The 12,438-nt window shown below is 43.3% G+C and overlaps 1 protein-coding gene across 2 annotated transcripts in view; it reads left to right on the forward strand.

The window, feature by feature from the left end:
• sv2ca (synaptic vesicle glycoprotein 2Ca) overlaps positions 1-12,438 on the forward strand; it is a 29,626-nt gene that overhangs the window by 9,408 nt on the left and 7,780 nt on the right. For both annotated transcript variants that reach the window (XM_076270050.1, XM_076270051.1), the window contains exons 2-3: positions 672-852; positions 5,319-5,470. In XM_076270050.1, coding sequence (XP_076126165.1) covers positions 672-852; positions 5,319-5,470 — 333 coding nt within the window. The remainder of the gene's footprint in view (positions 1-671; positions 853-5,318; positions 5,471-12,438) is intronic.

Below are 12,438 nucleotides of genomic sequence, written 5' to 3' on the forward strand. Positions count from 1 at the left end.
TTGCGCATGCCTTTGTTTGCTCGGCGCAGTGATTCAACACCTCAAATGCTAATTGACCCTGAGCAAGTAAATAAAAAAAAAAAGCTAATGAAACTCTGGCAGGAGTCCTGTAGGCACAGGACAGGATGGGGGGATATGGGGGCATATTATGGTCTTATAGGAGTCTGCCAAACGGGGGACGGCAGTCTGGGGAACACTTTTATAACTCAAAAAATGTCCTTCAGTTTGAAGACTTAGGACAGGCTTCTGTTTGATTCTTTGCTCTTCAGAATTACTGTAAGACTTTCACATAGTGTGAATAGGGCCTTTTTAGTGCTACTGCTCTGCTGCAGGGACAAAGAAAAAAAAGTCTAGATTCTGTTTTGTGGTGTGGTGTGGTGAACAGACAGGTCCCTGCAGAGTTAATCAACAACTCATGGATGTGAAAACAAAATGTTGAATAATTGTGATGCAACACATTGCAACACATCAAGTGTAACAAGGGAGAAAATTGATTGATCTTATATGTAAAATGTGATGAAAAATTGCAACATGTTTTCATTTTCTTTTTGATTTTCTTTTCTTCTGTCCTTTTGGTTCTCTCCCTTTTCCTCTCTAATAACACTGATATTCTTTCAACTTTGCACTCATCTGGCCCTCCCTGTGTGGCGTCTCTGTGTGTCCCTCTCCAGGCAGCATCGTGTACCTGGGCATGATGGTGGGGGCGTTCTTCTGGGGGGGCATGGCGGACAAGGTGGGCCGGCGGCAGTGCCTGCTCATCTGCATGTCCATCAACGGCTTCTTCGCCTTCCTGTCGTCTTTCGTCCAGGGCTACGGCTTCTTCCTGTTCTGCCGCATGATCTCCGGCTTCGGGTGAGTCAGCCTGTGACGTGCCGTGCCGCACCGGACGACACCGCCACTCTGCTCCGCCGTCTTCGAGAGCAGCCTGCCTGCCCGCCGTACTGTCTGCAGGCTTTTCCTTTTGTCTCTGCTGCAGTTGTTTTGAGGACGAGGAATGGTGCAGCTGGTGTGCTGCTCCTTTTCCACGACAAGAGGTGTAATTCAGCAGAGGCTCCCTTCTTCATCCAAGCCCTTATGTAAAACTTATATAAGTCCTGGTTTATTCAGCTAGCGCCATGCGTTACTGATGATTTTTATCATGTAGTACAATAACAACAATATCATTATGGTGGATTCGTATCTCAGTCCTCACGGTTATAAACATGAGACACAAGGAGACAGGGGAATTTATTTCCCATGCAGTGGTCACGCCGTAGTCAGAGGCCTAAAGTTGGCTTTGTGTAGGAAACCTCAGATTAAAAAAGAAATATTGCCGGTATGATTTGTGTTTATATTTTTTGTTTTTATTTACCAACTAGTTACTAAATTATTCATTTGTGAGGTAGCTGAGGTATTTAGGCTTAATGCCATGTAAAGATAAGAATCAATTAACAAATATTTAACAACAACTAACTACTGTAATATTTCATGCAAGACAAAAAAATATTGTATAGAGTGATAGAGTTATTTGGACACATCCAAATAAAACACAACCAAACAAAAGCAAATGAAATCCCTCGGTGAGCACGGAGTTAATACCATGGCTAGTCTGTGGTTTGATATTGTGATGAATGGCATGGGAACTCACTCCTATCATGTCTCCTCTAAACGAAAATGCCCAGCTTTTGCCTTAGATAATAGACTTTTTCAGCCAGACAATGCATTACAGCTGCCTGCGATCGATAGCCCCTGTGCTGCTGTTTTTCTGCACTCCCACTATCTGCGTCAGGCCCGGACAGTGCCTCAGGGACACTAATTAAACTACTGGTGGCTCGAATAAAGATATCGGCACAATGGCGTTGGTGGACACTTGTCATTTGAAGGGCCTGTATTGTGTTGTGTTTTGAGGGGGCTTCTTTGTGGCGAGTGGGAGCAGGCAATGTGCTAATATTGGGCTCAATAGTATGGCAAATGTTAGCTTTACTAAATGGTTGTTTTAACAATAGGCAGTATTAATATGGGAATCTTACAGCCTTTCCTCCAGCTGTTTTCTACAGTGAACGTGAAAGCATGGAAAAGCTATTACACTCACCATATTTGCATTATTCCTATTTGTGTGTTAATAATGCTGGTTTGTTAATAAAAAAAATATATACATGTATATATTAACATGCATACAACTAGTGCAAATCTAAATCTCCTAATTATCAATATTTTGTGTTTTTAACAATTTATTCGACAATTAGCAACACACACTCAAATATATATAAAATATATGTTATAAAATCTGTCATTTTATAGCGTAATGATAGCCTGACGAGCCAGACCCACATTAAAATGTAGGGTTTGGGCACTCACCGTTCGCAGTGCTCAGTCCGAGGGGCGGGATAATCAGTTGTCTTTCAAATTCCCTCTGCACGCAATAGGACAGCAGCAGCGCTATGAGTCCCATGCGTTTCCCACCAGCGGAGCTAGTTGGCTAGTTCAAACGTTTGCCAACTTAATAAAAGCTTAACTCGTGTCACACTGTTCGCCAACAGCAACATCCATCTTATTTGCTTTCAAGTAGCAGGGAATTCAAGCCAAACCGTTGCAACTCTGCCATCAATCATTATGTTAAGCCCACCTAACGACTCTATACACGATTTCATTGGCCTGATTGACTTTCGATTTCTGGAGCTCACAAGCCAATGGAGAGTTGCTAGACTAGCCCTGGCAGCAAAATAATTTGCTGCCGCTAGGGGCGCGTCTAGATAGGCTAGAGTAATGACATTTTCAAATTACCCGTTTACTGTAATATACAGTTTGAAGAAAATGCACACCTATCAAATCTATACCCAACTGACTACATTGTGACATCTGACCATTACCACTTTTTACTCATAAAACATGCCTTTAAAGGCCTGGGGCCGTATTCACAAAGAATTTTAAGGCTAAAAGTAGCTCCTAAGTGGCAAATTTAGGAGCAACTCCTAAAAATAATGGGCGTGTCACTCCTAACTTTAGGACTCCTAATTTTTTTCACTAAAAGTAATTCACGAAGCATTTTAGACCTAAAAGTAGCACCTAAGTCTGGGACAGCTTAAAAGAAGTCGAGAGGACTCCTAACTCACTAAGACCTATTCACAAACAGCTTTTTGTGGCATTTCACGTTGCGATGTTTTGAAATGTGTATGCGGCAACAGGAGCTTCCAATCGCGAGGGAACAATTTTGCATTGTAGGCATAAAAGGGATGCTATAACGCCACCAACAACAACCAACAATCATTGTCAACATGTAAATTAAATGTAACGTTTCATTGTGAATCAAATTAAAATGTTCTCCTCTTTGCAAACGTACGCATATGGTGAGAGATTAATTTAATAATGTTGCAAAGATAGCCTAGCCTACTACTAGCCTACATCAATCCGTAGGCCTGTTTCATTAGGCTACTAGGCTATTTGTTTTGCCTTACTGTTTATTCATTTAGGCTAGGCCTTTTTATTCAGTTATTCATCATCTTCCGTCCTTCGCACTACTTGTGTAGCGCACGCATTCTCAGACCTGTCACCTGTCACTCATCATCGTAAGGAAGGTATTTGGAATCATTCCCGCGTTACAATCATCAGCCAATCAAGGTGGTCACTTCAGTCAAGCTCGTGCATGAGTAATGACGTCATCCATAGCAACTGAAAGTAATTGTAGGTGAATAATTACTTAATATTAATCTTAGACTGGCGAACTTCAGGAAAAACTCAGGAATCAAGTTTATTCTATTACAAGCAGAGAGGGTACAAAAAAGGTCTATATGTAGGCCTAGCCCAGGCCTGAAAGGCCTAGGTTGGCCTGTAGCCAACTCCTCTCTTCCGCTACATCCTTAGTCCAAGTCTAGAAAATCTGATCTCACAAACATTGCAGTTTAGTTACTTTTAAATGGTTTAAACAAAGAACAAAATGGCGCCAAGAACAAGCCCACTTGATTGGTTCTACAGTTGGTATCAGACACACCTACTCACACCCACTTCACACCTATGAATTCTTGTCAGAATAGCATGAGGAGAGATATCTTATATATCAGAAATATCACTTATAGAATGTTCCAAACATTCTCACAATCACATCATTACAATCCTTGTAATGAGACTATCAAAATGATACCAGACATGAATACATTTACATTTCATGATACATGGATACATTATATCAAGGTAGCATCCTTTGTCTTGTGTAAGTGATAGGCCTTAAACCAGCACATTAGCATTCCATTGGGGGAGGGGATAGTGTCTTTGTTTAAAACCAAGATGGGTTACATGGCTAACTAAAAGTAGTCTTGAAGTTAAATTATTATCCATTTTAACCATACATTTTATTGCTATCACAACGAAGACTCACTCTTAGTTTAGGAGTTGTCATTTTTCCTTACTAAGAGTAGGTCTGAAAGTCTTTGTGAATAACTTTTAAGAGAAAACTCCTAGCTAAAATCTTTTAGTGCGATTTAGGAGTACTCCTAGTGGTAAGATAAAAGGTTTTGTGAATACGGCCCCTGGTCATTATTGACCAGAAATGTAACAATGTTATATTGTAAAACAAATCTTAATGAATTTTTACTCTTACTTTAGTATATTTTATCCACTGAATGGGTATAGTGAACGGTTTCATGTTCATTGCCTACTGGAACACAATATCAGAATTTAATGATCTGCATACAGTATGTTTTACTTGACTCCCAGTAGTCACCAGCACTTAATGACACATTTTAAAGCATATTTTTCCATAATCATAGAAAACCCTGGCAATAAATGTCTCTAATTATCGATAGTACATTCTGGAAAGTAAATGATGTGATGTTCTTTCACAACAGATTTGTGTGTCCTTATTTATCCAATAATGTAATGGATCTTTTTCCTTTTTTCCTTCCAAAGAGAACAAATCATTCTTGAAGCTCTAAAGTAATCCAAGAGACTTGGCAAACAGCACACAGGAACATTTTAGATACTTATTTATATATTTTGGGGATTGGCAGTAATCCAAATGGATGGCACTAAAGGCATGCATTTATTTTAACTGAATTTGAATCAATATTCTGAATTTATATCAATATAATATAAAGACAAAATGATCTTATCTAGTTCCTCATTATGATGCTGTTGCTACACAGTTTTTTTTTTATTTATTCCAAACCACCCAATAAAGAGGAAGACTGAACATGACAGGACTTTTAATTTGACATGCGAGTCTTGAAATTCCTTTCAAGTTAGAAATGGGACTCTATCAGCTTAGTACTGATTGCATTCTGCTAGTAAAATGGCCGGTCTCTGCTCCACAGTCCGTGTCACTGATGCTCCTCTTCCCTCCGCAGGATTGGCGGGGCGGTGCCCATCGTCTTCTCCTACTTTGCGGAAGTGCTGGCGCGAGAAAAGCGTGGCGAGCACCTCAGCTGGCTGTGCATGTTCTGGATGATTGGCGAGATCTACGCTTCAGCCATGGCCTGGGCCATCATCCCACACTACGGTCAGTCACAACTTCCTGTCACACTGAACGACCAGTCGTGTACTACTGTCACTGCTGGTGTCAAAGAGTGAGATGCATTACACACAGAGATAGTGCAGCTGTTATCAAAGCTGTTTTCCTAATAATGTAATATGATGTCTTCGTTCACTATTGTGTACTACAGTGCCTATAAAAAGTATTCACCCCCCCTTGGATATCTCTCCTTTTACTGCTTTTATAAATGGAATCTTGATCAATTTAATTTGCAATAATTTACACAAATCCTGTCCTTAGTGTCAAAGTGAAAGTAGATTTCTACAAAGTAATGTTAATCAATTAAAAATGTATAATGCAAAATAAGCAATTGCATTGCATAAATACTCACCCCCTTCAAGCATTTAGTAGATGCACCTTTGGCCGGAAGTTTTTCTTTGCAAAACTGCTCAAGCTCTGTCAAGTTGGAAGGAGATCCGGTGTGAACGGCCCTTTTCAAGTCCAGCCACAGATTTTCTATAGGATTGAGGTCTGGGCCACTCGAGAACATTCACCTTGTTGTCTTAAAACATTTCTGTGTAGTTTTTCGCTGTATGCTTCGGCTCACTGTCTTGCTGGAGGGTAAATCTTGTCCCAAGTTCTTTTTACTTTTACCTTTACAAGCCTTCCAGTGTCTCCCACATGTCTTTGGGTGAATTTAAGTCAAGATGTAATAACTTTGCCACTCATCCATAGAGCTGTGACTGGTTAAGAACTCAGGCAATAGTTGTTGCATGCAGAGTTTCTCCTGTCTCAGCTGCTGAAGCTTTTAACTCCTTCAGAGTTGTCATACTGTAGGTGCCTTGGTGACAGCCTGCACAGTTTGTGGTGACAGCCTGCTCTAGGCAGATTTGCCATATTCCCTACATTCTTTAATGATGGATTTCACTGAACTCCAGGGGACGTTCAGTGACTTGAACATTTTTCTGTATCCATCCCCTCACTTTTTCTCTGAGTTTTTTGGAGTGTTCTTTTGTCTTCATGGTGGAATTATAGCCAGGAATACTGATTGGCCAGTGACTGGACCTTCCAGACACAGGTGTCTTTATATTATCATACTATACACATTCACTGCACTGAGGGGATCTCCATTTAATTAATTATGAGATTATTAGCACTATTTGACTGGACCGCTGTTGATTTAGGTCAGTCACTTTAAGGTGGCGTGAATATGAAAGCAATCGCTTGTTTTGCATTATATATTTTTAATGTACTAACATAACTTTGTAGAAATTTGCTTTCACATTGACATTAAAGAGGGGATTTTTTGAAATGATTGTAAAAAAGGCCAAATTAAATTGATCAAGATTCAATTTACAAAAGCAGTAAAGGGAAATATCCAAGGGGGGTGAATACTTTTCATACACACTCTATCTACTATGTGGTCCCACTGAAATGGGATACTAGTTGGATTTCCTATGGGTAGATTGATTAATACAACGGTTGTATAAATGGTTGTAAGAGTGGTTTAATAAAAGTGTCTATATCCGATTTGGAAGGCTATACCAGAACATTCACAAATTGGCAAACTAATGTTCTGTGAAATTTTTCATTTGATATTATATTAAATCTGTAAAAAAGCATATGCCCATCACATCCCTCTTCCTGTCACAGGATAAAGGGCAAAAGTGCCTCTACCATTTTTGCTTCTTTCATAAAGGATTTCTTTAAAGGCTGTTTACAAATAATGAGATCAACATAACGTGGATTTGAATATAACATACTGTATGTTTGTTGTTTTAAGTATCAATACGTATATACCAATATACTTAATATAAACAACTTCATATTAGATCACAGAACACCAAGAGAATTACTGCTTATGTGTAAAACAAGCAATGTAGGTAAACACAATGAAAATGGCTGACTTATCTCTGCTCTCTAAGGTTAGTGTACATCATTCTCTTGAACAGGAAGTAATAACTGTCTGTTAGGATTAAGGTTGTGGCATAAAATATGGATGAATTTTATTTTTTTTTAGATGATAGTTTGGGTCAAGGTTTCCTTGAGAGTCTGGGTCAAGTTGGCAGTTCTGTGTGGCGAAAGGGATTTGCCCCGTGTAGTGCAGTGGATTAGTCAGTGTGTGTATGTGTGTGTGTGTGTGTGTGTGTGTGTGTGTGTGTGTGTGTGTGTGTATATATGTGTGTGTATATGTGTGTGTGTATGTGTGTGCACAGCATATTAGATGTGCATGTGTACTTGTGGACCTGTATAACTGTGGATGAGTGTGTGTGTGTATATGTGTGTGTATATGTGTGTGTGTATGTTTGTGCACAGCATATAAGATGTGCATGTGTACTTGTGGACCTGTATAACTGTGGATGAGTGTGTGTGTGTGTGTGTGTGTGTGTGTGTGTGTGTGTAGGGGTAAGGGCTACCATGTCAGATGTGAATGCAGGGCAGCCAGGACTCAGGAGTGGAGTGGGGTTGAGGGGGGGTTTGTGGGGTGTGGCACTCCTCAGGGTTAAGTGATTAATGTTGGCCGCGGAAGCGCGTGGATATTTAAAGGATGAAGGCGTGCCGTCGGGAGATATAACGGCATGATTTATGGTGCCTCAGCAAGGGGAAATGAGCTGCACTCATCAATAAACGAAAGAGAGAAAGAGAGAGAGAGAGAGAGAGAGAGAGCACGATCGCATAATGGATGTTAACGGGAGGCGCTGGCCGGCAGAACATAACGTAACAAAACGTTCTCTCGCTGCCTCTGCTATTCTCCCGCTGCCTACCCTCTCTATCACGTCCGCTCACTCCTCGCGTCTTTTTTTTATTTTGCGCCGATCGAGCGTAATTAGGTTTTTCTCCTTGCCTCACGAGACAAAGCTGGAGCCAGAGCGTGATTTATGAATGACCCGCGGTTAAGCCTTGCGGTGACGCAAGCGGCGGTGAGGTGGGGTGTGTGTGTGTGTGGGGTGGGGGTGGACAGAGGGTGGAGTGAGGTGGGGGTTTGATGGTGTGTGTGGAGCAAGAAGTGTGTAAGTGGGGGATAGCCAGGCACTCGCGGTGCGCTACCAAAGTGAGTCACAGGGCATCATGTCACCAGCCTTTTCTGTCCTGTGTGCCATGAAATCGATAGGAAACAATCACAGGCAGCACCGAGGGAGGGGGGGGGGGTGTTGCTGTGTGGGTGGGGGGTGAGTTTCAGTGGAGAGCTGTCATGCTTGGCTGAACAACCCACCCTCCACCTCACACCCCTTCCTGCCAGGACTCCATGACTACCCCCCCCCCCCCCACACAGCACACACACACACACACACACACACACACACACACACACACACACACACACACACACACACTCACACACACTCACACACACTCTCTCCCCTACCCTACTCTGCTGCTGCTGCTGCTGCTGCTGCCTCTTGGATTGTCATGGAGTGAGAGCCCTCCTGCCTATCACAGCACTGATAGATAGCCTGTGGTGCATCCCTTGGGCTCAGTGTCTAACTCTCATGCACACACACACACACACACACACACACACACACACACAGTCACCTTTGTTCTCACACATGCATGCTCATTTATGTACTGACACACAAATCACCAAAGCTGTCACTTTCTGAAACTACTGTAACATGCAGCTATGTGAGTGAACACACACAAACACACTGGAAAAAAAAATATTTCCTCTTCGCACAACCCATTAGAGTGTGTGTACATGAGGCGGCTCAGGGACATGTGAGGTTATGGGGGTTTCGTGCCTCTCCTGGCGAGTTTTTACATTTTCTCCTAAAATGCCGCAGTGCTCACCCACAGTAGCAGCAGCAGCAGCAGCAGTAGAATGTAGAAGGGGCCACTGGAGTGGAAGAGTCCCCCTCTCCTCTCCTCTCCTCTTAGCACCGTGCTGATGGATGCTGATATTGCGAGCACGTGAGTGCACCCGCTGTCAGTGACAACTGTTGTCATAGACACTCTGACAGACACACATCCACATACGGTACATAGTACATACCACTGGCTGCCACACACTTTTCTTCTCCGTTTTTCCAGAGGAAAACTTTTTGCAATTAGACATCCAAGCTCACATAGCAGCCTCGCAAACACAAGCAAAGAGGCAAAACAAATGAGAAAACAACAACAACAGAAAAAAAACATTTCTCATTCCATGTCCTAGATTCTGCTGTGCCGAGAAAAAACACAAAAAACTCTCAAAATGTGCTCTGAGAGACTCGAGAGTCGATGGCTTGAAAGATCTGTCATTTGCTGCGCCTGGAACAGGCAGAGCCGCAAGGTGGAATTCATTGATTTCACATTAAGGAGTGTGTTTGTGTGTGTGTGCGTGTGTGTGCGTGTGTGTGTGTGTGTGTGTGTGTGTGTGAGAGAGAGAGAGGACAGGGGGCATCATGCTACATAATCCAGTCCACTCCAGCTGTTTGCCCCCCTTCCCTACCTTCTTATTTTGCCTCCAAGTTCCCCCAAGTTACAATCAATTCTTTTTACAGCATTTTTAATTTCTTCCCTTGTGCTAACAGTCTGCGACAGCTTCTGACAAAATGATGGTGATGAAAGATTTTCTGCCAGTGGGCTTATGGCTTTTCCAAATTATTTATTTACTCATTTGTTGGTTGATTCACTTGTTTTTTTATCTGTTTATGTGTGTTTATTTTTTTTTACTGTGCCATTCGTCTGTTCTCCTGTCCCTCCTCTTGAGTGTTTTGCGTTCTGGAAGCCACTGGTGCTCGCTCGCTGCCAGCTCCTGAACGGGGCGGAGTCTGCGGGAGTAGCGCAGGCCTGGCCAGCAGCGCATGGCGGAGTTGGGGGTGGGGCTGTTGGGGGGCTGGTGGTGTTGTTGGGGTGGTGTTGGCTGCCGCCCCAGTCATCCATCCCCTCAGTCAATTATGCACATAATCCACGTAATGAGATTCCCGATGTCTTGGGCGAAACATTATCCCTCGGGGGCCTCGCCAGCCACCGTAGCCCCATAGGAAAAAGCAAAAGAGATGGAAGATCAAGAAGGGGAAAAAAGAAGCACTCAATTACGGTGGCACAGGCACACATGATGATGATTTCCCTCCCCGACTGATGCACAGAAGCAAAGCCCATCCACTCCAAGGCATGCATATTTACAAGCAGGCGCCCCAGACTCCGTCTGGGTTTCCTTAAGCTCCAGCGTGGCCACTTGGAAATTGAAATGGAGAAAATCGTTTTTTATTCAGATTAGCCCCGTGAGAATGTAAAGCTCGAGAGAAGGCCCTGTGCCAGAGTCCAGCAACGAGAGTCGCAGGAATGCTCCTCAGGGGGTGTGGAGCCCTGGGCAGGAGACTAGAGACCCAGACTGCCCCCCCCCCCCCCCCCCACACACACACACACACACACACGCAGATTACTGAAAACTCCCAGACAAACATGAAAAAGGGTTAAAGTTAAGGGTTAAAGTTAAAGTTAAAGGTGTCGCCACGGTTTTGATTAGATGCTGTAATAGAGATGAAATGGAAACCTGCAAGCCAGATGGTGATTTGATGTTACTAATGAAATATTATTCATCGTGCTCACATAGAGAGGTGTGGAGAAATATATGCAAATATAGTTTGAGTCTGGATATTCTCAACAGGTGGTACATTTCAAAATCGTGAGGAAAAATCGCAATTCAGATTGCGGATCGTGATTGTGTTTAGGGTGAATTACCCACCCTGGGATGCGAGTTGTTTGGAAGTTATTTTAATTGCCTTACTCTCCATAAGCAGATTAGCAGAGTAGTTTCATATTTCTTAAATTGAGTCCCTGTAGCTCAGTTCTTAACTCGCTGTGGATTTGGCACAGGGGAAAAGCGTTGCTTCGCCTCTTCACGGTTGAAGTCACAGCGTCTTGTACAGCGATGGGGAATTGCAGCCTCACTGATGAGCATATCAACAAGTCCCTGTTGGCTCTCGGAGACGCTGCGTGCGTCTCTTTGGGGCATTACTATGAAAAGAGTAAATGAGGATGTAGGAGGAGGAAGCGTGAGCACGGCATGCGGTTTCGCATCTGAAACAGCTCTGCGTCACCATGACAGCAAGCGCTATGATGAGCAGCGACCACCACAACAACGCCGTCTCAAAATCACGCCACACCACACAGCCAGTGATGAACCATGTAGCCACCTCCAGCTCTTGCCCGGAAATTGTCCGCTTCAGAGGCTGGATCTGGCCAGGGTCTGGCCCTGATCTGGGCAAACAGGCTGGCATTAACAAACCACCACGACTCATCTCGGAGCACAGGGCTAATCCCGAGGGTGCATGTATCACCGGCGGTGTCATCAAAGCCCCCGGTTGAATATGCCACGGGATTTGTTTCAAAGCTGTCATTTTCTCTTGTCTTTCTCTCCCTTTCACACTCCCAACCCTGAAAGCCTCCCCCTTTACCTCCCACTCCGTACTGGTGGATTACAGCCTTATTGACTAAAATTACATACCGCAAACAATCGTGCCTCCAGTGAGGGATGGCGTGGGAAGGAACATGGAACAAACACCAGAGCATCCCCCTCTGCGAATATCAGGGAAGCAACAGGAGCCGCAATTGGCCTTTTGATGATAGCAGAGCAAGCGCACGCTTCCTCCACGAGTTTGTTTTGGATTAGATTTTGCGTCCGAAAATTAGATAATGTCTCAAAGTCAAACAAAAGGCTCTCGCCGAGAGATTGCTTTCAATCAAGCCAGGCAACATGGACTTCAAGACAGCCCCGTCTTATCTTCAGACAGTCCTGAAACAATGAGTCAAAGCCCTGTTCGAAGGCTTAAATCAGAAAAAAAATGAAATGCTAATTACGTTTAGTGGCAGGGGATCAAAGGGCTTTTTAAAAAACAGTTTTGAATGTGTGTGATGCCACTACTGTGCAGCCACCCCCTCAAAACATCTAACACCGAAGAACATGGCTTTTATTTTGCACTTGCTCAATACATACAGATACGTGGCACCATGACACAACTGGTAGTTTATCACACACTTAGCTCTTCAGTCAACGGAACATAAAGGCA

The sequence above is a fragment of the Alosa pseudoharengus genome, unplaced genomic scaffold (assembly GCF_046254945.1).
Source record: "Alosa pseudoharengus isolate Yale_2024_CS ecotype anadromous, Long Island Sound unplaced genomic scaffold, YU_APseudo_1.1 YU_APseudo_1.1_scf_6, whole genome shotgun sequence".
Classification (NCBI taxonomy): domain Eukaryota; kingdom Metazoa; phylum Chordata; class Actinopteri; order Clupeiformes; family Clupeidae; genus Alosa; species Alosa pseudoharengus.